At 39.0% G+C, this 25,804-nt stretch overlaps 2 protein-coding genes across 9 annotated transcripts in view; one reads left to right on the forward strand and one right to left on the reverse strand.

Moving 5' to 3' along the window:
• The window catches only part of DHX57 (DExH-box helicase 57), a 58,579-nt gene extending 41,516 nt beyond the window's left edge, over positions 1–17,063 (reverse strand). For 2 of the 8 annotated variants that reach the window (XR_012379697.1, XM_025868101.2), the window contains exons 1-4: positions 9,566–15,841; positions 3,095–3,253; positions 1,912–2,097; positions 777–1,615 (exon numbers count right to left, since the gene is read on the reverse strand). Coding sequence is in view for 7 of the 8 variants with exons in the window: in XM_025868101.2 (XP_025723886.1) it covers positions 777–1,615; positions 1,912–2,097; positions 3,095–3,253; positions 9,566–9,798 (1,417 nt within the window). In the remaining variant the exon portion in view is untranslated. Of the gene's footprint in view, positions 1–776; positions 1,616–1,911; positions 2,098–3,094; positions 3,254–6,372; positions 6,776–9,565; positions 15,843–16,583 lie in introns of those variants that run through there. The other 6 variants (XM_025868104.2, XM_025868103.2, XM_073897314.1 and 3 more) reach the window with 6 other exon arrangements.
• MORN2 (MORN repeat containing 2) lies at positions 15,613–23,897 on the forward strand. Its single transcript, XM_025867603.2, has 6 exons — positions 15,613–15,618; positions 17,110–17,239; positions 19,375–19,425; positions 20,948–21,054; positions 21,864–22,000; positions 23,666–23,897. The coding sequence occupies exons 1-6, from the start codon at positions 15,613–15,615 to the stop codon at positions 23,766–23,768; spliced, it is 534 nt and encodes a 177-aa protein (XP_025723388.2). The 3' UTR covers positions 23,769–23,897.
• Positions 23,898–25,804: the final 1,907 nt, after the last annotated feature.

Consider the following 25,804-nt stretch of genomic DNA (forward strand, 5'->3'; position numbering starts at 1 on the left):
TCCAGGCCACACAGTTTGTCATTTCTCAAGGAATATATTTGAATCCCACATGCTAGAAACTGCTGTTTGGGAGCAAGTGGCTAGTGAGTGAATCCACCCAACTGTCCACCATCCCCATCTCAATGCAGTTTCATTGTTCTCTACTTATTGATGTTTACCTAAGAACTCTTGTGAAATAATAAAAACTTGGTTCTCTCAAAGAAAGATGGCAACAAGTAAGAGGGAATTCTTTGATGAACTTTGAACAAGGAATTTAATTGTGGTGTAAGAATCTGTACAGCAAATCTGGATTTCGATACAGTCAGAAGCTTGCACAGACATTTCTCTGAGGATTTAGGGATTCACAAAGGTAGCCCTATGCTAATGAACTCTGGGGGTCTAGTGTACTATAGAAAGAGAAATATCTCTAAAAACTCATTTGAAAGTAATGCCGTGTAAAGCATCAAAAGTAAACATGTGAAACCAAATGAATTCAACAAAACAATTTTTCTAGGAAGATGCTTTAAGGTTCTTCCAGCCCCCAACTGCTTGAATAAACTTATACATCGCTACAAACTTTCAGTGCAGAGAGTCCAATCATGATGCCAAAACTGGGACTTAAAGTCAGGCCACAGTTCAGGGGCTTCTCATTCTCTTTTGCCCATGGACTGAGGAGAATGACTTGCCTAAGATCACCAGGAGATCCGAGGGCAGCCCTTGGAAACGCTGACTTCCTCAGGCTACCATTCTGAACACCCCCTCCACAAAGCCCTCCACACAATCAAGGCCTTACATACCTTCAGGAATTTTATTTGAAGCAAAAGAATTACTTGGAATCACTGGTTTACGACAGACAGGATTATTTATTCTGGTCCCAGAGGATACTGGCAGAAAGTTCACAGGAGGGACACTGTACTTGTGATGGGTATTTGTCAGTAAATTGACTATTTCTGATTCTTCCTCTAAGAGGGTTATCAAAGAATATACAACAGGTTCTGAAGTTTCTGCAAATGTCAAGGCCTTGCCATAGAGGAACTCAGAAATATGTAAACGACAAGCCAGAGGTAGATTCTCATTGGTGGAATAAAATGCCACAAGGGGAGCTTGGTAAGGGTATTTGTGGTCTTTAGAAAATCGAATTTCAAGTTCATATAAAAAAGAGGCATCTTCATGGGCATTAAGATGAGAATCATCTACAATTCTTTCTGCTCTTCCGACAATTTGATTTGGGGGCACTTCATGTTTGAATTTGCATCTTGATCCAAATTTGCAATTTCCTTTGAGGTAAAATTTACAGATTTCAAGTGTAGTGTCCTGTGCATTTTTGGTACTTTCCTTTTGCTTGGATTTGCAGAATTTACTCGTCAAATACTCCAGTTCTAATCCAATGGTCCAGACTCGGTTCTGAATTCTTTCTATAAATTTCTCTCCACAGATGGACTTGAGAGCAAATGCCTCTTCCTGCCGCTGTTCCACACACTCATCCAAGCTTACATGGGCAACTGCCTCAGAGATCTTCATCTTCTCCCCAAATGTCTCTGAAAAACACTGTGTGAGCAGATGTTCTAGTGATGCCCCCACATCTCCATCACAAATCCTCAGGGCTGCCTGACAGCGTTCAGTGTTGAAGCCATACCTACCAAGTGTGAAACGTGACAAAAAAAATTTAGTATCAAATCATAAAAGTGAAATTCACTTATATATGTTTATGTGAAGTTATAACCATATATAGGCAGGATCTGTATTTTGAAAACATTTCTCTGGTAATACTCCCTAATCACGTTGTTCTGGAAGAGAGGATACTAGACATATATCAGGCACCGCTGCAACTCACGCAAGAGGAAAGTACTGAAGGAGAGGTAGTTGGGTTTATAATATGATCTCAGTTTCTTCAGTTCTCCCCCAACGCCCGTAAATGTTGAAAGCAATCACCTGGAAAGTTTCTGCACTGCAAATGTTGAGACTGTAAATTCTGGACTATGAGGCTCCACTGGGCCTGAGCCAGCATATTCCAAAGGGTCACAGTCAGGAACAAGGGAAGCTTCTCGTCCAGCAGACCAGTACTGTTCATCATCACACTCAGGCTCGTCATCTTCCTCCTCCCCAGAAATGCCTCTTCTGACAAAGGTAACATTTTTATATATTAGATACTAATTTCCATGCACTTCAAAGAAAAATTTAGCAAGAGTCTAAGAATTTAGTTCAAGGAGCCAAAGGACATAGGATGCTAACCATTCTTCAGTTACTGATTTAAACTTTTATTGATCTATTCATTTATATCTTGGCAATTAATATTTATCCGGCATTTATTACATGCCAGGTACTATGTTAAGTGTTTTATATGTTCTATCTCTTTAAAAGTCTTCCCACTAACCCTTAATCAGATGCTACTGGAATCTCCATTTTTCAGATGATCAACTAAAACTTAGAGAAGATTAGTAATTGCCAAAGGTTATACAGTAAAGAGCAACTAGAGATTTTAACAAAGGCAGTCTGACCCCAGAGCCTATATTCTTAACCACAGAAGCCCTGGCTATCCTCTCTCCTCATTCATAAAAACCATCCCTCATTTTTTGCTTTGCTGCATAACCATCTTTCCTAAATCTAAGGCAGATAAAGAGATTTGTAGATAAGATGGAGATGGAGCTGTTCATGATTGACCACCCATTAATTGTGGCAAATGCAATGAATTGACTTCTGACTGAAATCACAAAGCAGAACAGTAAAAGTTGCTTCTCTTAGGCAGATGGTTATGAGAAAGTGTACCCCTAAGACTTCATCTCATCAAGTCAATATTTACTCCTACAACAATACTGCTACTGTACACTCCAAGGTTTTATTTGGAAGGCTGTCAATAAAGCAATTACTGAATCCGTTTCAGCACTGTCCTCGGAAAAAAAGATAAAAAGGCAATCTGTACTGCTTGCAGATATTGCAAAAAAACTCTAAAACTGCTGTTGAATAATTATTCTTGTATTTCTCTCAGCTCACTTTCAACTAATTATATTGTCACAATGGGATCAGTATTGAAAAGTACTCCCAAAGACACACAGGACCTTCCCACTGCCAATACATCTTCCCTAATATACGAATTTACTAAAATAAAATGATTTACTCAGATCCAGCATCCGCATCTTGTTCTTGGAGGTCCCGGAGAAGAGCTTTCACTTTCTCTTGGTTCTCAGAAGTCATGTGCAGGGTTTGAAGGGGCACTTTGGCTTCAGGCTTCCATTTGGGGCGTGCCTCTCCTTTTCTTATGCTACTGTTGCTAGGTCTGCAAAGGACGCATTTACTTGGGACCAGCACTTTGACACTCTCCCCACAGCCCCCAAATACATACAACACGAACTGGACTGTCAAGTATCTTACAAGTGATAACAATGAATGTGAAGAATTCCCTGTTTTCTATAGTACTGACCAGACTTCATTATCTTGCCATTGCTGAAAAAACACCTGATTAGATTCTTAATCATTAAATCTGGCTTCACTAACTCAAGAATCCTCTGGAAAAACTAATGCTATGATGACTCCTGCTGAAATAGAGGACTTTCAAAAGAAATACGTTACACACAAACTATTACTTCATTCTATTTTAGGTACTCAATCTGAAAACAACGAAGGGTCTCATTTTACTTGTGAATATTAGGTCCTGCTTTTGAAATATTTACCTAAGTTATCATTATTTCCTCATTACAAAAATAATAAATATATGTTCACTGGAGAAAAGTAGAAAACAGAAGTCATCCTAATTCACATCAATTCTTTTCACATTTATAAATAAAATTATACAGCACATATAATCTTTTATAATTTGCTTTATTTCCTTATCAAAATAAAACTGGTATTTCTCTAAAATTAAATATTCTCCTACAACGTGTTTTTAAATGGTTACGTATAGATATAGATGCACTGGAATTTATTTCACTAATCTTTCATTGTTGGATTTTCGATTTTTTTAGGTACTCTTTTTAATATTTAAAACAATAATAAATTCAACAGTTTAACATTATTCACTAAATTTATTTTTTTCGTCTGGCATGTTTCATTATAAATTTTCACAAATCCAGGGAAATGTAAGAAGTTTTTTTTGTGTTCAAAATCTTAATCCACAATATTGAGACTTTGAAATGAACCACACACATAGGGGCGCCTGGGTGGCTCAGTCGTTAAGTGTCTGCCTTCGGTTCAGGTCATGATCCCAGGGTCCTGGGATTGAGCTGCATCAGGCTCCCTGCTCAGCGGGGAGCCTGCTTCTCCCTCTCCCACTCCCCCTGCTTGTGTTCCCTCTCTCGCTGTGTCTCTATCTGTCAAATAAATAAATAAAATCTTAAAAAAAAAAAAAAGAACCACACACGTACACTTGCCACACTGGGTAGCAAAGGAGAAAATATAATCGACTGTGGTTTTAGCCACTTAGTCACAATTTCTGAAAAGAAATGCTGCCCCAAGTCTATCATTTCCTCTAACAGTGTTTTTTTCTTTTTTTTAAAGAAGGCTCCACGCCCAAGTGGGGCTTGAACTCATGACCCTGACATCAAGAGTCGTGTGTTCTGTCAACTGAACAAGCCAGGTGCTCCTCAATAATGGAACACACACACAAACACAAATGGAACCTACACTTTAGAGGGTCAGTTTTAGGACTGTTTTAAAAAAAGTAATCTCTATACCTAACGTGGAGCTCGAAATTATAACTCCGAGATCAAGAGTGGTTTGCTCTTGATCCAACTGAGCCAGCCAGGGCAAAGAGACCTCTAACTTTTTGTTATGAAAAAATTTAAACCTATAGAAATAAACATCTTTTACCTAGATTCACCAATTGTTAACATTTGCCATACATTAATGCACAAACACATTGTGCACGTCTTGTCCTCTCTACACATATATGTGCCTATGATATTGCCCCCCCATTTTATGTATATATTGCTGAACCATCTGAGTATATACTGCAGACATCATGCAGAGATCATATTCACTCTTAAATATTTCAGCATGCATTTTCTAAGAACAGAGAATAGACTCTTACATAACCATAATACTATTATCACTCACAAGACACTTTATATTGACATAATATCATCTAATATATAATCCATAGTCAAAGTTCCCAACTGCTTCAATCATGTCCTCTATAGATTTTTCTTAAGATTTTATTTATTTGAGAGACAGAGAGTACAAGTCGGGGGGGGATGAGGAGCAGAGGGAGAGGGAGCAGCAGACTCCCCGCTAAGCAGGAAGCCTGATGCTGGGCTTGATCCCAGGACCCTGAGATCATGACCTGAGCCAAAGGCAGACACTTAACCGACCAAGCCACCCAGGTGCTCCAGATTTTTTTGATTATCTAATTAAAAATGATATTTAGCTATCCTTTTTTTCAAACTCCCTTAATTTAGAACAGTTCTATCACCTATTTCCTGACATTGTCTTTTTGGAAGCACTCAGGCCAGTCAGCTTGTAGAAATTCTCACAATTTGGATTTGTCTAATTGTTTCCTCACGATTAGTTAAAAAAAAAAAAGCGGGGGGATTCTACATACTCCTTTCTCATCCACCACTTATCTGTATACCCCTTTACTTTGCCTTCCTTCCTGTTACTAAGGAAGAACCACACTAGATCCTAAAATCAATCCCTCTATGTGTACACTGTATCCCAATCTCTTCAGTCTCCTCAAGGAAATCATCCCAGCACTTCTCTTTCCCTCTACATCATCGGTTCTTCATTCCCCTCGGAGCATTCCCATCAGCATACACACATCCTATATAATGTCACCATCTTAAAAAACCAAACCAAACAAAATTCTCCCCTTGAGCGCACACCGCCTCAAACTATTGCCTTATCTCTCCTCCCTCCTCTGCCCTTTACTGTAAAACTCCTCAAAACGGTTATCTAAATCATTGTCTTTGTCTCCACTTTCCTTTTCTCTCTGACACACACTGCAATCAGGGCTTCTCCTCACCAACTATATCAAACAGCTCTCGTCAAGGCTACCTATGCTATAGGTATAACTCAGTGAAGCCTAAAACCAAAATTATAAGGAGAAAAATCAAACACTAAGAAAATCCTGCCTCATTCTACCACCCATCAAGAGTCTTGAACATTATTGTTACTGAAGCTAAGGTGCAGACATTCACCAGCTGAGGCCTTGGAGTAAAGCTGTATGTGAGAAAAGACCAAAATGGGGGGCCATAGAGAAGAGATCCTGTCAGCTCATTTCCCTCTAGGCATATAATTGTCATGCCACCTATAGAAACAGTGTGAGATCTGGCTTTGGGATTCACAGAAAAGGGAGATACCAATTAAAAACTGAAATTACCTGATTCTTGGGAAACAACACGTGAGGGACATCTGGATTGTAAATTTTTCCATGTATAAGATAATTTTCTTAGTTAATCTTACCCTGGTAACCTGCAATAATCTCAGTCCTCAATAAAACAGAAGTCTCCAATAATCCTGAATTCAAATGAATAAACATGATATCAAAATTTCCAGTCTATCCCATCGGTTCAAGAAATTCCTGGTGGCCTTCACATGTGTTCTCCAGCAGTCTGAGGGTCATAACTAGATTCAGCATCTTTGTGGGAATGAAGAAAATGTTGCATCTTCTAGGCCTACTTAGGGGAAGTGATCATTCCTATGCGACAGAAGGGGAGCTGGGACAAATGGGTAAAGGAAACCGAAGGGAACAAACTTAGTAATAAGATGAGTGTGTTCTGGAGATGTAGTGTACAACACAGTGACCATAGTTAACCATAATGTTTTATATATTTGGATTTGGTAAGACAGTTCTTAGAAGTTCACTCATATGTAAAATTTAAGAAACAAAAACAAAAGAACAAAGAGAAAAAAAAAAGAGACAAGCAGAAAAGCAGACTCTTAAATACACGGAACAAACTGGTGGTTGCCAGAGGGGCAGTGGGTGCCAGGGGAATGCGTGAAACAGGTGATGGGGATTAAGAGTACACTGATCTTGATGAGCACTGAGTAATGTACAGAATTGAATAATTATGCTGTACACCTGAAACTACTATAAGACTGTATAGTAATTAGACTTGAATAAAGAAAAAAGTTCACACCAAAAATAAATAAACTGTAATTATATAAGGCAATGGATGTGCAACCTAAAAAAAAAGTTACCTATGCTATCCGCATTGCCAAATCCAGAGGCCACATCTCTCTTGAGCTCTCACAAGCACTCCTTTACAACTGAGTATCCCCTTTATGCATCCCATCCTTTAGAGCACCTTTATTTCCCGATTCCAGAAACCAAACTCTCCTAGTTTTCCTCCTACGCCACTGGCAACTCCTCTATCCCCTTTGTCAGATTCTTCTAATCTCTCTCAGCTCTAAAGCCTAGAGTATCCCAGGGCTCAAAGCTCGGACCTCTTCTCTATGTAGTCTATCTCATCCAATCTCACAGTTTTAAATCAAAGTCATTCAGAGGACTCACATTAACTTCTCTAGCTTAGATCTTTTCCTTGAACTCCAGACTTAGAAGTACATTGTCTGTGACATTTCCACTTGGAGAGTATCTCCTACCTAGTCTTCCTGCTTCCAACCCTGCTTCCCCTGGAGTCTATTTTCCACACAGAATACGGAGTCAGGGCTACTGAGTATAGTTGCACAGACCGTACAGGCATTCTGGGGCTAGAACTGCCTAAAGAAAGGGACACCGTTTTCTAATCCACATAAAGGCGTATGTTGAATAGTAGCACCTTCGGCCGGAGGAAATGATGTCACACACCTTTGCCTCAAAGCCGGCAATGGCTTCCTATCTTTCTCAAAGCAAAAGCCAAAATCCTTATAAAGGCCAATAAAGTCCTACACAGTGTTGGCCTCCTGGATCTAACTGCCTGTTACTCTCCTTCTTACCCATCCACTCTAGCCACATGCTTCCCTGCCACTTCTTAAACCTTCTAAGCACACTCCTGGCTGAGGGACTTTGTACGTGGTGTTCCTTCTGCCTTGAATGTTCTTCTCTCAGGTAGCTTCATAGCTCTCTCCTTCATTTCCTTCTTGTCCCTACTTAAAGGACATGCTATTAGAAGCCTTCCCTGATCACTCCACATAAATAGCAACTATTTAAAAATAACAGCAGTTTATTATAGCATTTTCTACCCCTTTTATCTTTTTTTTTCCTAGGGTACTTTCTACCTGACATATTAGATATTGTTTAAAGTCTTTATACCTCAAACTTGCTTCTATGAAGACAAGAACAATATTTTATTCGTTGTTGTAATTCTAGTCCCTAAAATAGTACCTGGTGCCTAGTAGGTGCTCAGGACATACTTGCTGTATGAATGAAGGCCAAAGACGGTAAGAACCTCCAGTTATAACGTCTACGTTTTCAAAAAGAAGGGAGCTGCATCTAACTCAGAAGTTAGGTTCTTAAATCAGCAGGTAAAGTGAAAATATAGCTTAAAATTACCCTGGAAGATTCCTAGATTCCTTTAAAAAAAGTGTCAAGTTTGAGATTGACACATTAGCTCTCAATATGTCTGAAATGACTATTTTTCTTCTAGAACAAAAAAAAACCTGTAGATCCTCTGGCTGAATATCAGATCAAGTATTTGGGTTATGTCAGGGACTCTGTATAAAAAATATATATTTAAACCCTAAAATCACATACTCAGTACATCAAGTGGCTTCAACTACAAAAAGCACTTGGAAACTAAGACTGACCGAGGGAATTGTAATTCTTCTTCCATATCTTGCTCACTGTGGGGCTCAGATTCATTTAGTGGCAAGTTTAAATTACTTAAATGCTATTTGTTTTTCTTTTTCTTTTCCTGAGTGCATATAGATGTATTCATTTAAGTTAAAAGCATGTTTGATGCAGTTAAACTCCAGCATTCACCTATATTCCTTTCTAACTAATATTTAGTTGGGAGTTATTTCCACGAGAGAGAGAGAGTGTGTGTGTGTGTATGTGTAGCTTTAAAGAAATCTTTCCATCTCTAAAAATTCCAGTAGACAGCTTGCAGGCCACTTGAGAGACGAGAATTCTCTATCTATACTGCATAACATGCAGCAGTAAAATCTTTATTTTCACTAAATATTCATCAGTTATCAGAATCTACTCATTATTTAAAAGTTGAGTACGAAAGAAGCCTGGCTATGACTCTGTCACGGGTCATCACAGGAAGCACCAGTGAAGATTTGGCTGAAATGTCTGGAAAATAGATAATTAATTCATCAACTAAACAGATAGGGAGTACAGTCAAGTAGCATTTTGGGACTTTCAAACTACAATGTGTAAGAAACACTTAAAATAATTTTCGTCACTTTCGCCATTTCCAATATTTACTTTCCTGGTAACAGGAGTTACAGCAACAGTATTATATTCAATTCACAGTGTCATGTAAGTTGAAGTGAACTTCAGATTCCGACCTTGCAAAAAAAGCCGTTATTTGCCAACACGCCTCCAGAAAAGGTTACAAAGTGAGAGACTGCAAGGTTTCAAAACAAGAGGAACGATTCACTTGACCGGAATTACTTGGCATTTCCCCCCTCTTCCTCTTAGCTCTCTACTGTCCCACAGATTAGGAATTGATCCCGTTTCTATATTTACACATTACAAAAGCATAATGACCTGGATGAGCGCCTCGATTCACTGAAGATGCAAAAGTCATCGCCATCATCCCACATTCTGCTCGAGGCTTTCCTATTGCCGGCACCACCACCGCCCCCGTGAGATCTGCTCGTGTGACTCCTGCCTTCCCTTCCTCCTCTAGAAGACCCTTTTCCACCTCCTTTGCCCGGCTTGCCTTTTCTTCTTACCGAGGAACTCATTTTCACCTGCAAGAGAAAAACTAATACAGACATCAGAAAACCAGACAAGTACGACAATCCTTTGTCACAGTTATGGAGAGCCCATTACAAAGAAATAAGGACGTGCACGTGTTTTAAAAGGGTCAGTCTAGGGGAAGCAGAGATAAATTGTTTTGACAAAAGCTTTACAAGCATATCCCTCTGAGGATTAATATTTAGTGAGTCTCTCTGACACAGATTTCTTTCTTTCTTTTTGTTTTTTAAAGATTTTATTTATTTATTTGACAGAGAGAGACAGCGAGAGAGGGAACACAAGCAGAGGGAGTAGGAGAGGGAGAAGCAGGCTTCCTGCTGAGCAGGGAGCCCGATAAGAGACTCAATCCCAGGACCCTGGGATCATGACCTGAGCCGAAGGCAGACACTTAACTACTGAGCCACCCAGGTGCCCCTCTGACACAGATTTCTTAACCAGGGATGAGCAACAGAAATACACGGAGAAGTTTCAAAACACACATGTTTAAGCCCGAGTCCTACATCCTGATTTGGTTAGATTTGGTATAGGGTTTAAAAAACTCTAGTTGAAAAGAGCTGTTTTCCATTTATCTAATATGTGATTTGATAAACAAAATTCTAATTTACATATACACTTTCAGAGATACAGACCTGGCTCAGATATTTTGCCTGGGTAGAGTGAATGTATAGAGCTTTTGTGTGCAAATGAAGTTGAGTTGTTAAACAGCTTAAAATAGAATGTTATAACTATATGATGTTTTATGTAAGCCTCATGGAAACTACAAAGCAAAAATCGACAGTACATATACAAAAGAGAAAGGAATCAAAGCATACCACTACAGAAAATCATCAAATCACAAAGACAGCAAGAGAGGAAGAAAGGAGCAAAGGATCTATAAAACACCTAAGAAACAATTAACAAAATGTCAGTATTAAGCCCTTACCTATTAATAATTACTTCAAATGTAAATAGATTAACTTTTCCAATCAAAAGACACAAAATGGCTGAATAGATTAAAAAATAAGGCCCAACTGTATGCTGCCTACAACTATATGCTGCCTACAACTTTCTGGCTTTAAGGACATCGAATGAAAGCGAAGGGATGGAAAAAGCTATTCCGTGCAAATGGAAACCAAAAGAAAGCTGGGGCAACTATACTTTTATTGGGCAAAATAGACTTTAAGGCAAAAACTAACAAGGGACAAAGATGGTCATTATATAATGATAAGGGGATTAATTCATCATGAGGATCTAACAATTGTAAATACTTATGCACCCAACATCAGAACACCTAAATATATAAAGCAAAACAGAATTTATAGATCAAAAAGAAAGTAAAAATGAAAATTATACATAAAACTATTTATTTTATTTTATTTTTATTTTATTTTTTTAAAAGATTTTATTTGTTGGAGACAGAGAGAGCACAAGCAGAGGGCGGGCAGAGGCAGAGGGAGAAGCAGGATCCCCGCTGAACAAAGAGCCCGATGCGGGACTCTGGGATCATGACCTGAGCAGAAGGCAGATGCTTAACTGACTGAGCCACCCAGGCATCCCCGAAGCTAGATTTAAGATAGTTTCTTAGACTTACATATTCCTATAATAAGAGAAAATAGTTGTAACTCAAGAAGTAATAAGCTACATTAAAAAGAATAAAATACCTAGGAATAAATTTAACCAAGGAGGTGAAAGAACTGTGCACTGAAAACTATAAGACATTGATGAAAGAAATGGAAGAAGACACATATAAATGGAAAGATAGTCTGTGCTCATGGATTGGAAGAATCTATATTATTAGAATGTCCTTACTACCCAAAGTAATCTCCAGATTCAATGCAACCTCTACCAAAATTCCAATGGCATTTTTCACAGAAACAGAACAAATAATGCTAAAATTTGCACGGAGCCACAAAGACCCTGAATAACCAAAGCAATCTTGAGAAAGAAGAATGAAGTTGGAGGCATAACAATCCCTGACTTCAAACTATATTACAAAGCTGTGGTAATAAAAACAGTATAGTACTGGCATAAAAACAGACACACAGATGAATGGAACAGAATAGAGACCCTAGAAACAAACCCACATATATATGGTCAATTAATTCACAACAAAGGAGCCAAGAATATACAATGAGGAAAGAAGTCTCTTCAGTAAATCGTGTTGGGAAAACTGGACAGCCACATGCAAAAGAATGAAATTAGATTATTATCTTACACCACACACAAAAATGAACTCGAAATGGATTATAGACTTAAATGTAAGACTTGAAGCCATACAACTACTACAAGAAAACATAGGCAGTAAACTCTTTGACATCAGTGTTGGTGATGATTTTTTGAACCTGACTCCAAAATCAAAGGCAACAAAAGCAAAAATAAAAAAGTGGGTAAACTAAAAAGTTTCTGCAAGCAAAGGAAAACATCAACAAAATGAAAAGGCAACCTATTCAATGGGAGAAAATATTTGCAAATCATGTATCTGATAAGAAATTAATATCTAAAATATATAAAGAGCTCATACAACTCAACAGTAAAAAACCCCAAACAATTCAATTAAAAAACTGGCAGAGGATCTGAATAGATATTTTTCCAAAGAGAACATACAGATGGCCAACAGGTACATGAAAAGATGCCAACATCACTAATTATCAGGGAAATACAAACCAAAACCACAATGAAATACCACCTCACACCTGTGAGAATGGCTATTATCAAAAAGACAAGAAATAATGAGTGTTGGTAAGGACGTGGAGAAAAAGGAACTCTTGTGCACTGTTGGTAGGAAAGTAAATTGGCATAGCCACTATGGAAAACAGTATGGAGGTTCTTCAAAAAATTCAAAATAGATCTACCATACAATTCAATAATTCTACTTCTGGGTGTTTACCCAAAGAAAATGAAAACGCTAATTCAAAAAGATATACATATAGATATATACAACGGAATACTATTCAGCCATAAAGGAGAATGAAATATTGTTATCTGCAACAACAAGTAAGGACACTAAGGGCATTTTGCTAAGTGAAATTAGTCAGAGAAACACAAATACATACAATCTCGTGCATGTGTGGAATTTAAAAACAAAAACAACAAAGCTCACAGATAAAAAGAACAGACTGGTGGTCGCCAGAGATGGTAGGTAGAGGGTGGGTAAAATGGGTAAAGGGGGTCAAAAGGTACAAACTTCCAGTTATAAAATAAATAAGTTATGGAGATATAAGGTACAGCATGGTGACTATAGTAAATAATACTCTATTGCATACTTGAAAGTTGCTAAGAGAGTAAATCTTAAAAGTCCTCATCACAAGAAAAAAAATTTTTGTAACTATGTATGGTGGTAGATGCTAACTACTAGACTTACTGTGGTGATCATTTCACAATATATACAAATGACAAATCATTATGTCATATACCTGAAACTAATATAATGTTATATGTCAATTATACCTCAATTAAAAAAATGATCCAACTATATGCTATTTATCACTTTAAATTCAAAGAAACAAATAAATGAAAAGTAAACAGATGGTAAAAGATAAATTATGCAAACAGCAACCACAAGAAAGCTGGAGTGACTGTGCTAGTATCAGACAAAATAGACTTTAAAGCAAAAAAAAAAATGTTACTAGAAATAAAGGACATTTCATAATGATAAAGGGGTCGATCTATCAGGAAGATATAACAATGATAAATATATATGCACCTAATAACAGAGCACCAAAATACATGAACCAACAACTGATATAACAGCAAAGAAGACAAAATTCCTCATGAAGCTTACCTTCCAAAGGGTAAGACACAAATAAACAAATAAATAGATAATATCAGTTAAACAGAAAAAGAAAAATCCTAAGACTGTTATTTTAAAGACAGTTGTCAAGTAAGGCCTCTCTGAGATCATGTTTGAGCAGACACCTGAACAAACTGAATGAGCCATGAAATATTTGGGAAAAGAATATTCTGAGGGGAGGGTGCCAGGTCCAGAACATCTTCAATGCACTGAGCTGGACAAACAGAAAGAAGTCTGATGGGTCTGTACTGAAGTGAGGAGAGGGGATGAGGTCAGAGAGCAGAGAAGGCCAAGAAAAAGTTGGAAAAAGGGGGAGACCTGGGAAGAGAGGCAAGAGAGAAGAGGTTGTTACTTCAGTAAATCCTGTAGGCCACAAAGCTAACATTGCATTGCCACAGTAAAGATCTGGTTGGGTTTAGTGTTTAAGTTGCAGTTATTGCCAATTTAGGCTAATACTTGACTGAAGATTTTACACACAATATTTTTGGCCACCTCTGCTCCAAACAACAGAATGAATTTTCTTAAAGTGAGCTTAGTTTCTTTTGGTGATTCATGTTTGTACATAGATTCTGTGATCCCATTTCATACTGCATCATACAGGAACACTTTGTATAAATGAATTGCTTTTTGTTTTCATATTATTAGTAGTATCATGGTCCCATTACATGCCTATTAACCTCATAAATGTGTCATTAGTCTTTGAAAAAAAATATGTAAATATGTATGTGTAACATGAGAATTTCTCTCCAAAGCGGGGCTTAAAGTATTTTGGAAAAGTTTGACAGAGTCTATCATGTGAATTCAGATTTACCTCAATGCCAAGAATTATGTTTAGATAGGAAAAAAGAAACTTGTTTTGATCTCAGATAGAAAAATAGATTGCTTTGGGTTTTATGTAGCTTTAGATTTTTAAAAAGCTAGAATTTAATCTGTTTAGCTAAGATTAGGAAAAAAAATTTTTTTGGAAAATTTTTTTAAAAATTCTAAATATGATAGTAAGTCACTAAAGAGCCGAGGCAAAAGATGGCTAAGACTGACTCATGTTTTAAAACAATTACGCTACCTGCTTCATGAAGAATAAAGAGACTGCAGGGGGGTGAGGAGAAGCCAGGAGGCCAACTAGAAAATTACTGCAGTTGTTCAGGCAGAACAAATACAGAGAAAATACAGTGGGCGGGACTAGGGTGGGAGCAGCAGAGTTGAAAAGTGGTCACAGATTCTGAATGTATTTTAAATGTAGATGAATTAGATGAAATTTGGCCCAGGTTAACTGGGTAAATAGTGGTGTCATGTGCTCAGAACTGGGATATTGGGGAGGAAAATATCGGGGGAGGGGTGTCACAAGTTCAGATTGGATCTGTTACATTTAAGATGCCAACCAGATACTCACGTGGAGACATATTGAAGGTAGTTGAATATACAAGTCTGCATTAAGGGGAAAGGTAAGATTATTTCATTTAACCGTCTAAAAATCTAGTACGGTAAAGATTATTTTCTATATTTTATAGAAGAGACTAGAGCACAGATAAATTATATGAGTTGTCTAATGCCACCTAATGTATAGAAGCAAAGTCTGGAGCCAGGGTTTGAAACAATCTGACACCAAAGCCAAAATTCTTTCTACCGTATCTCTTCCTCCTCACCACACACGTACCTTATATCTTCAATTCAAAGTTTAATGATAAACAAGACCCCCTTTGATTTGTGCCTGGGTCTTAATTTATAAAAGTGACAACAAGGAGAGGTCAATGCCACCAAAAGGAAAGTTTAATGTTATTCACCATTTGGCCAGAAAGGAGAGAGGTACATCATGCCATGCCAGGCCAGGCCCCAGGAGGAGGTACCAGTGTCAGTCAGGAGGCACAAAAGAGCCAGGGGAAGGCAAAAGCCACAGCCTTTATTAGGGTTTCCGCAGGAAAGGCAGGGCTGAGTAAACAGTTTAGGACTGGCCAGTTAAAATAATTCCAGCAGGCTTTGGGGCATAGGGGCTGTGCCTAGTTGCCTGTGACCTGGCCCTGGGCTGATTTAGGGGGAGGGAGGAATTGGCTTGAGGTGCAAAAATTAGATGGAGGTAGGTGGCTGGGGGTTGGTCTGCATATGAAAGGTATGTTCACAGGTCAAGGTGAATTAGCTATCTCTAGGAAGGACAGTTTCTTCCTGTCCAGGTAGGCCCCCAATGTGTCAAAATATAATAAAATATGGAAAATAAAAAATGATTAATATACTTTTCCAATCCAAATTTCAAATCCCTTCATTGCAAGTTTCCTGACTCCAGATCTCTTAGATAAGAATATCATAAGAAGCCCAACTACCTCAAATTCTTCTGTAGAAACAGTGGTACTTAAACATATACTCACACAAATGTAGGGTCGTTTAAAGCTTAACAGAAGACCAAAACAATCAGACAAACTGAATTCCGTAAAGTTGTGCATCAGTAAATATCTATTACTTCTAGAATTCGGACAAAGGGAAAAGATACACAAATCAGACAGAAACATCAGAGCTTCAGCTCAAAAAACACCCAGTCCAGGGAATTTTGTGTAAGTAAAATACATTAGGAAAAAAGCAAGAAGATAACGTGCTTTGATTTTTAAAGAGTGGCTAGCCAACCAGACTGCGCCCCAGCTAGTTTGCCTAAAATAATGATCAACAACTTGTCTCACACCAACCCAGAAAATCTCACCTTTACAACCTGATCTGAGATCTGCTCTCAAAATGATGAAGGAAGGCTTGCTGGCTGTATCCAATACAATTCAGCCCAGATGTTTTCAAGGGAATGGGAATTAGGTTGTATAATCTACATGTATTAAATTTCAGCATTCTATTCCATTTAGCCTGAGAAGATTCCAACTATTTTTCTTCACCGTGGACGCAGGGACCTAAGTTTGGCTCAAAGAGGATCCTTTGTTTCAAACGCAGAACAGGCCCCCAGGAACAGAATCACCAAACAGGACACTGAAAACTGATCACACACCACTCCCTTCCCAGGCAAACCTCTGACTGACCCCATATAACCAGCTCCACGCAGATACCTACACTTGGTACCTTTCTTCCAGCATACACTCAGTTCGAGACGGTGACAAGAGACAGGAAAGGAAACCCGAGCCTCTCCAATGTAATCCTTTACCCCTCTCCGAGCTGAATTCCGCTCCCTCGCCTCCAGCCTGGGCGCGGACAACCCGGGATCCTGCTGGTCCAGACTCCCAGGCCCGAGCCAGCCTGCCTGGATCCCACCCGGCCGGATGCTCCTCAGACCCTGACCACCCCCGGAGAGGAAGGTGGTAGCAGGGTCCGCACACTGACAACCAGGGCGGCGCGCAAACCACGCACACAGGCACACATCCCTTGTCCGCGGAACGGGAGGCCGTGGCGGGTTCGAAGCGCTGCTTCCCGGGGCGGCTGTCAGGAGGGAGGGCTCAGGCTGAGGGGTCCCGCCAGGGCTTCGCCACCCAGCGCGATCTCACCTAGAGCGGCTCCGCCGCGGCCCTGCTGCAGCAGCACAACCTCCTGCCTTCCGATTGGCTCAGCCTCTGTCCCTCGCATATTCGCTTCCGGGTGAGAGGTGACTCGTCGCCCCGGCAACCGAGTCGCTCTCTGCGCGGAGTTAGCGCTTCTTTCCCTCAATGCCATAGAGCTGGCGGCCCAGGAGGAACTGCAGAGTCAAGAAAATATCTGCAACACACCTCTGTCGAGTGAGTGCCCCTCCTCCCAATGCCCCGAGCCGGGAATTCACCTCTAAGTAGAATTCGCATTAAGCCAGAGCGTGGACACTGGTAGCTCCTGTGTGGCTGTGACTTATTTCCTGATCGTCTACACTGGGGATGGCGTGGGGACACGGAGACCCCCCCACCCCGTCCTGGGAATCAGAACACCTGGATTCCAGCTCTGTTTCGGCCGTAGACTCGCTGTTGTGACATCTTAGGCAAATGCCATCCTCTCCAGATTTTTCCTCTACGGTGCTAAATGGTTTCCATCTCTTACATTCCCTCTCGCTCTAACATTACAAAGTTTCCAGTGTGGAACCATTTAAGGGCATTTGAAAACAGTTTGATTTTTCTGTATGATCAGCTTAAGTACCCTGCTTAATAAGCATTTAAAGCCTGGGGCGCCTGGGTGGCTGAGTCGTTAAGCGTGTGCCTTCAGCTCAGGTCATGATCCCAGGGTCCTGGGATCAAGCCCCACATCTGCTCCTCGGGAAGCCTGCTTCTCCCTCTCCCATTCCCCCTGCTTGTGTTCCCTCTCTTGCTGTGTCTCTCTCTGTCAAATAAATAAATACAATCTTTAAAAAAAAAAGCATTCAAAGATTGCTTCCCAAGTGCCATTTATTCACTAGACATTCAGTTCCTACCTACAAGTACTGAGCACCTACCACTAAGTACTACTATGCTGGACACTAGAGTGAGAAAAAAAGATTTGACTAATCCCTGATCCTTGACCTAGACGAGGTGGGTATTGTGACTGGGGATTCCAGAACAAACGTGTTATTTTAACAGGGTCAGTTCTCTTGCCCCACCCATAGAGATTTTGTCAGTAGTTTAGGAACTTGCAGGCATCCCAAATAATTCCGAGGCACGAGCCACACTTTGAGTAACATTCTGGTAGACTCTTTAGTCCCAGAAGTTAGAATTTACTTATCTTTTCTATATATGTTTTCTTTGGTATTTGAAAAAAATAATCTTTTTAAAAGATTTTATTTATTTATTTGACAGAGAGAGAGAGACAGCGAGAGAGGGAACACAAGCAGGGCGAGTGGGAGAGGGAGAAGCAGGCTTCCTGCCTAGCAGAGAGCCCGATGCGGGCTTGATTCCAGGACCCTGGGACCATGACCTGAGCCGAAGGCAGACACAACGACTGAGCCACCCAGGCGCCCCTGAAAAAAATAATTTCTAATGATTTGGTCCACTAAACGTCCCAGGGCTTTGAGGCATAGATTCCCCTCAGTGCTTTCTTTTGACCTGGTCTCCATTCCAATCTCATTCTGTTTAGACAACCTTGCCCCTACCTCTCCCCACTATCATTTACTATCTTTATTTTCTATTCCCTCCTTCTGCCAATTCCTCACTTCACTTTACCTCTGTGAGGGCATCAATAGGTCATATAGGCTACTCAAGAGAAATAAAAACATATATCCACACAAAAACTTATACATGAATGTCCATAGCAATGTTCTTCATAACAGCCCAAATTGGAAACAACCCAGCTGTCCACCAATTGATGAATGGATAAACAAACTGTTATTTCTGTACAGTGGACTATTATTTGGTGATAAAAAGGGATGAAGTACTGCTACATGCTACAATATGGATGAACCTTAAGAACATTATGCTAAATAAAAGAAGCCAATCATAAAGGACCACATACTGTGTGACTCCATTTATAGGAAATGGCCTGAATAGGCAAATCTATAGAGACAGAAAGTAGATTAGTGATTGCTAGGGGCTAGGGCTGGGCCTGGGGTGAGGTGGGGCTGGGCATAGAGAAGAAGTGGGAGTCGAAATTAGGGGAACGAAGACTAACTGCTAACATTCTAAAATTAGATTGTGGTGATAGTTGCATACCTCTTGATATGCTAAAAAAAAAACATTGAATTGTATACTTTTAAAGGGTAAGTTTTGTGGTATGTGAATTATATGTTTATAAAACTATTATAATAAATAAATATAGATCATCTAGACAAAGTTACTCATTTCCCCAGGACCCTACACTAGACAACGGAAATGCCAAGTAATCATGCTTGTAATCATATGAAGTGAGTCAGTTTGGGTAGCTCTTAAAGCACATACAATTATTTAAGTTTATGTGACTTTTCTTAAATCTTTTATAACAGCTGCTGAAGTGTATAAGATAAACTTTATATTTCCAAATGGAGACAAGTATGGTAAGCAAACATTTCAATTACTTTTTCTATCTATACTAAAATTAAATAGCTTAAGGGGTGGTTGAGGTGGAAAGAGCCGAGATGCCCTTCAACAGATGAATGGATAAAGAAGATGTGGTCCATATATACAATGGAATATCACTCAGCCATCAGAAAGGGTGAATACCCAACTTTTACATCAACATGGATGGGACCGGAGGAGATTATGCTAAGTGAAACAAGTCCAGCGGAGAAAGTCAATTATCATATGGTTTCACGTAATTTGTGGAACATAAGGAATAGTATGGAGGACATTAGGAGAAGGAAGGGAAAGATGAAGGGGGGCGGAAATCGGAGGGAGAGGTGAACCATGAGAGACTATGGACTCTGAGAAACTAACTGAGGGTTTTAGAGGGGAGGGGGGTGGGGAATGGGTTAGCCTGGTGATGGGTATTAAGGAGGGCACGTACTGCATGGAGCACTGGGTGTTATACGAAAACAATGGATCATGGATCACCACATCAAAAACTAATGATGTACTGTATGGTGACTAACATAACATAATAAAATAAAATTAAAAAAATAAAATGCCATTGTATTTTAAAAAATGTAAAAAAAGAAAAAATAGCTTAAGAGTAAAAAAAATGAGGCACACCTGGGTGGCTCAGTCGTTAAGTGTCTGCCTTTGGCTCAGGTCATGGTCCCAGGGTCCTGGGATTGAGCCCCGCATCGGGCTCCCTGCTTGGCGGGAAGCCTGCTTCTCCCTCTCCCACTCCCCCTGCTTGTGTTCCTTCTCTCGCTGTGTCTCTCTGTCAAATAAATAAATAAAATCTTTAAAAAAAAGTAAAAAAATGAGACTGTAAATTTTGTAAAACAACTATTGGGATATTAACTCCATTAAATAAAATGACATAGAAATACTAATAGACGGACAGATTTAAAAATTTTTTTTTAAAGATTTTATTTATTTGACAGAGACACAGCGAGAGAGGGAACACAAGCAGGGGGAGTGGGAGAGGGAGAAGCAGGCTTCCCAAGGAGCAGGGAGCCCGATGTGGGGCTTGATCCCAGGGCCCTGGGATCATGACCTAAGCCTAAGACAGATGCTTAACAACTGAGCCACCCAGGCGCCCCGACAGATTTTAAATTTAAATTCTAATGTTAAGTCTAGACAGTATGCCTTGGAAACCTATGTATGGGATCTGTCAGTCTTCCTGGCCAGTGTGTTTTAATGGTTACATGACCTTCTAAGGGGCGCCTGTCTGGCTCAGTTAGAAGAGCATACAACTCTTGATCTTGGGGTCGTTGAGTTCGAGCCCCATGATGGATGTAGAGGTTACTTAAATAAATAAATAAACTTAAAAACCAAAACAAGACTCCTAAGTCCATGGAGCTCCTTTATCTCTGCCTCATTGGTTTCAATGCTAGGGAGCCAAAGAGACCCATAGGGGTACAGTTATGATTAGTCCTGAACATACTTTATTACCTAGTCTAACAAGGTTCCCATTCATAATGGATTACAATATATTTCTCTCTTGTTTAGATGGTGACTGTACAAGAACATCTTCTGGAATCTTTGAGAGAAATGGAATAGGTATTCATACCACTCCTAATGGGATTGTCTACACAGGAAGCTGGAAAGATGACAAGGTATTGTTGTTGTAATATTGACAGTGGATAAGTAAGCCTATTGCTTAAATGATTCCTGGCATTTCACCATTAATGAAAAACACATGTGAGTAGACTATATGATAAACTGATATGAACATAGGAGTGATATTAAAGTCATACAGGTTTGTCATCTTTTTTTTTTAAGTTTTATTTGTTTAAGTAATCTCTACACCCAACATGGGGCTCAAACTCACCCCCCCCCAAGATCAAGAATCACATGCTCCTCTGACCAAGCCAGCCAGGCCCCCTGTCATCTTTATTACCATCTTTCTCATCTCCTATTCACTGAGTAAAGCTAAATGCATTACATAATTTACTCATCTAATCCTCACAGTACCTCATGAGGTAGGTACCATTAATGCTCCTATTTTACAAATGAAGGAAATCAGGCTCAGGTTTCTTGCCCAATGAGTGATGAAACCAGATGTGGATTCAGGTGTGCTTGAATACAAATTTTTATTCCTAACAACTTCTTTGCACTGTTTCCTGGGCTAACTAAATTGGTTGTCCTTTAAGATTTTTGATATATTCAAGATGTCTTAAGGATCCTATTATCATCATCATGGACCCCCTAGATGTTCAAATGCCCCAGATTAGGAGCATTTGACTTGGTGGGCTTCAGAGAGAGATGCATTTGAAGGACAATGATCAATGGTAAATGTTGTCTTATTTTTGTGGAAATAAAGTGTGATACAATGATAGATTAAATAATAACTAAGTGGATGATAGACATATATATATAGAAACTGAATGTTAATTACTGAAGTCATTTCCTTTGTTACAAACAGATGAATGGTTTTGGAAGGCTTGAGCATTTTTCAGGAGCAGTGTATGAAGGACACTTTAAGGACAATATGTTTCATGGATTGGGGACTTATACATTCCCAAATGGGGCAAAGTATACTGGAAACTTCAATGAAAATAGGTAGGCTTAAAATAAAAAGTCATTGTAGTTCTAAAAGGTTCTTTTCAGGCATTTTTGCTTAAATATTATATTTAGTTAATGCTAAATATTCTTTTGTAATACATTTCATTAAAATATATTTATAGTATATTTATTAAGAATTGTTGGATTAAGGGCACCTGGGTGGCTCAGTTGGTTAAGCGTCAGATTCTTGATTTCAGCTCAGGTCATGATCTCAGGGTCGTGAGTTCCAGCCCTGCACTGAGCTCTGAGCTGGGCGTGGAGGTTGCTTAAGATTCTTTCTCTCCCTCTGCGCCTCCCACCACCTCCCCTCCTCCCTGTTAAAAAAAAAAAAATTGTTGGGTTATTTTCGGGGTGAAATGTTATAAACAGAGGCTAAGACCATCATGAGCCTCCAAAAGAAAATATTCTTGTTGATAACCTATTAGACTTTTCATTTATTTCCTCTTATCTCTCCTATTGCTATAGAACTTTTTGTCATCAGCTTGGAAATGGAAAGCTTGTCACAATTACTGAGAAAATTTAGGCCAAAAATTATATGTATCAGGATATAAGAAGTATATCCTGATAAGCTTTGTTTTTTCTTAATTTTAGAGAGGGAGGGAGGGGCAGAGGGAGAGGAAGAGGGAGAATCTTAAGCAGGTTCCACACCCAGCATGGAGCCCGAAGCCAGGCTCAATCTCCCATCCTTGAAGCCATGACCTGAGCCGAAATCAAGAGTTGGATGCTTAAACAACTGAGCCACCCAGGCACCCCTATCCTGATAAATTTTTTTAAAAAGCAGCCTTGAGGGATAATTTCAAAATTGTTTATTGGATTTTGACCTGATATATGTGTGTATTTTTACTAAGCTAATTTTTAAAGTGTAAGCAAAATTAGTTTTCAAATTGTAGAAATGTACTCACTGTGGTCCTTTCTGAGCTTATGCTTGAAGGAAAAAGAAACGTGAAATGAAATAAAAGCACACTTTTACAAGCTTAATCTTCACACTGAATACCATGCCATATAATCCAGAGGTTCATGTTCATTTACAAATATCCCTTTATTTCCAGAATTGAAGATACAACCTAATTGTTATGAAATGGTTGATATAAATACATTTTGAGGAGAGGAGAAAAGTGTTCACCTTTTTTGACTCCCAAGTCTGTGCTGATAACGCAAACTTTTTCCACTGATGTTAATGAAAGGAAAAAATGTAACCCACGGCATAAGTCTGTTTGTTTATGTGAAGTACATTTTCACTACTCCCGAGAGTCCAAGAAAATCCCTCATAGAGCATAGCACCTCACACAGAGTTGATGGTCAATAAATATTTGTTGAATAAATGAATGAACTAATATGAACTTTTCATTTTTTAACTGATTGTTTTGGTTTTGTGTAAACTGAGTGTATGTGATCCTAAAATCTTGGACACCAGAATTTGTATGATAACAACGTTTGTTTGGAATAGTAATGGTTTTGGTAGGATATGAAAGCAGGTTGCTGAATTCTATTTTACTTTATTTCATTTTATTTTATTTTTAGGATGCTGAATTTTAAATCAAAGTTTGAAAGTGTAAAGATATAATTCTTCAGGCATAGAGTATAATATGCTAGACAATCTTATACCTGGACTGTAAATTCTTGGTCTTGGTTAGTAAACATATTTATTTTTCACTATTGCAGGGTGGAAGGTGAAGGACAATATACTGATACTCAAGGACTAGAATGGTGTGGTAACTTTCATTTTACTGCTGCTCCGGGCCTGAGACTAAAGCTCCACATGTAGTATATTCTGCATTAAAGTTTTAATGTGGTAACTGAAACTTTTAGGTATAAGGAAAACTTAGTCATCTGAAATATCTTCATATACTACCTCTATATCATAATTTTGCCAATAAAACCATCTCTCAATGTCTTTTTGAACTTTATATTCATTATCTTATAATTAGTTTAAAATAAATTATGTGGGATGCCTGGGTGGCTCAGTTGGTTGAGTGTCCAACTCTTGATTTTGGCTTAGGTCATGATCTCAGGGTCATCAGATCAAGCCCGGCATTGGGCTCCGCTCTGTGTGTGGAGCCTGCTTAAGATTCTCTCTCCCTCTCCCTCTGCCTCTCTCCTTGCTCTCATGCACGTACTTTCTCTCTCTCTCTCAAATAAATCTTTTTAAAAATTAAAATAAATTATGTGATTCATTTTAATAAACACAGCAGAACTATCTAAATCTTGGCAAAGTCAATTTCCAATCCTGTGCCTGAGTTTTATCATCTTTAAAAAGCATATCTGTGTGTTAAAGGGAACTATCAAGGAAATGAAAAGAATCCACAGAATGGGAGAAAATATTTACCAATCATATATCTGATACAGATTTAGATTCCAGAGTATATAAAGAACTCATATGTAAGTACATATAAATAAAAATACAACCCAAGGGGCACCTGGGTGGCTCAGTCGGTTAAGCGTCTGCCTTTGGCTCAGGTCATGATCCCAGGGTCCTGGGATCGAGCCCCGCATCGGGCTCCCTGCTGAGCAGCTTCTCCCTCTCCCACTCTCCCTGCTTGTGTTCCCTCTCTCACTGTGTCTCTTTCTGTCAAATAAATAAATAAAATCTTAAAAAAAATAAAAATACAACCCAATTAAAAAATGGACAAATGATTTGAATAGACATGTCTTCAAAGACGATATGCAAATGTCTAATAAGGAAATGAAATCATTACTCTTTAGGAAAATGCAAATTAAACCCACAATAAGATAGCACTTCACAATCACTCAGAGGCTATATTAAAAAAGACAGACAATAACAAAGATTGGCAATGATAGGGAGAAATTGGAAACTGCCAATATTTCTGGTGGAAATATAAAATGGTAGAACTGCTATGGAACAGTTTTTCAAAAAGTTAGACATACAGTTACTGTATGAACCAGCAATTCCTAACTATGTCCCCCAAATAAATCGACCTGTATGGGAATTATTCATAACAGCTCAATATTGGAAACAACCCAAATGTCCATCAACTGATGAATGAATAAACAAAATGTTGTATATCCATATAAAGGAATATTTTCACCCATAAAAAGGAATAAAATACTGACACATGCTACAACATGAATGAACCTTGAAAACATTATACTAAGTGAAGGGAGCTGGTCACAAAAGGCCACATATTGTACGTGAAATGTCCAGAATAGGCAAATCCATAGAGATAGGGAGTAGTTGCTATGGGAAGGAGGAACTGGGAGGCATGGGGTTTCTTTTTGGGGTGATGGAAATATTCTAGAATTAGTGGTGATGGTCGCACAACCTCGTGAATACTAGAAACCATTGAATTTTTCACAATAAAAGGGCAATTTTTATGTGTGGTATGTGAATTATATTTCATTTTTTTAAAAAAGTAGATCTATGTGTCCTCACCTATTCTATGCCAAGGAAGCTTTTTTACCTTTTAGATAATACAGTTTAAAAATTACCAGAAGGGCGCCTGGGTGGCTCAGTCATTAAGCGTCTGCCTTCGGCTCAGGTCATGATCCCAGGGTCTTGGGATCGAGTCCCACACATCGGGAAGCCTGCTTCTCCCTCTCCCACTCCCCCTGCTTGTGTTCCTGCTCTCACTGTCTCTCTCTGCCAAATAAATAAAATCTTTAATAAATAAATAAATAAATAAATAAATAAATAAATAAATAAATAAATAAATAAATAAATAAATAAATATAAAAATTACCAGAAGAGTGGGCGCCTGGGTGGCTCAGTTGGTTGGGCAACTGTCTGCGGCTCAGGTCATGATCCTGGAGACCCAGGATCAAGTTCCGCATCGGGCTCCCTGC

Source organism: Callorhinus ursinus, unplaced genomic scaffold, assembly GCF_003265705.2.
Source record: "Callorhinus ursinus isolate GAN/ISIS: 27379988/994484 unplaced genomic scaffold, GSC_fseal_2.0 scaffold10, whole genome shotgun sequence".
Classification (NCBI taxonomy): Eukaryota; Metazoa; Chordata; class Mammalia; order Carnivora; family Otariidae; genus Callorhinus; species Callorhinus ursinus.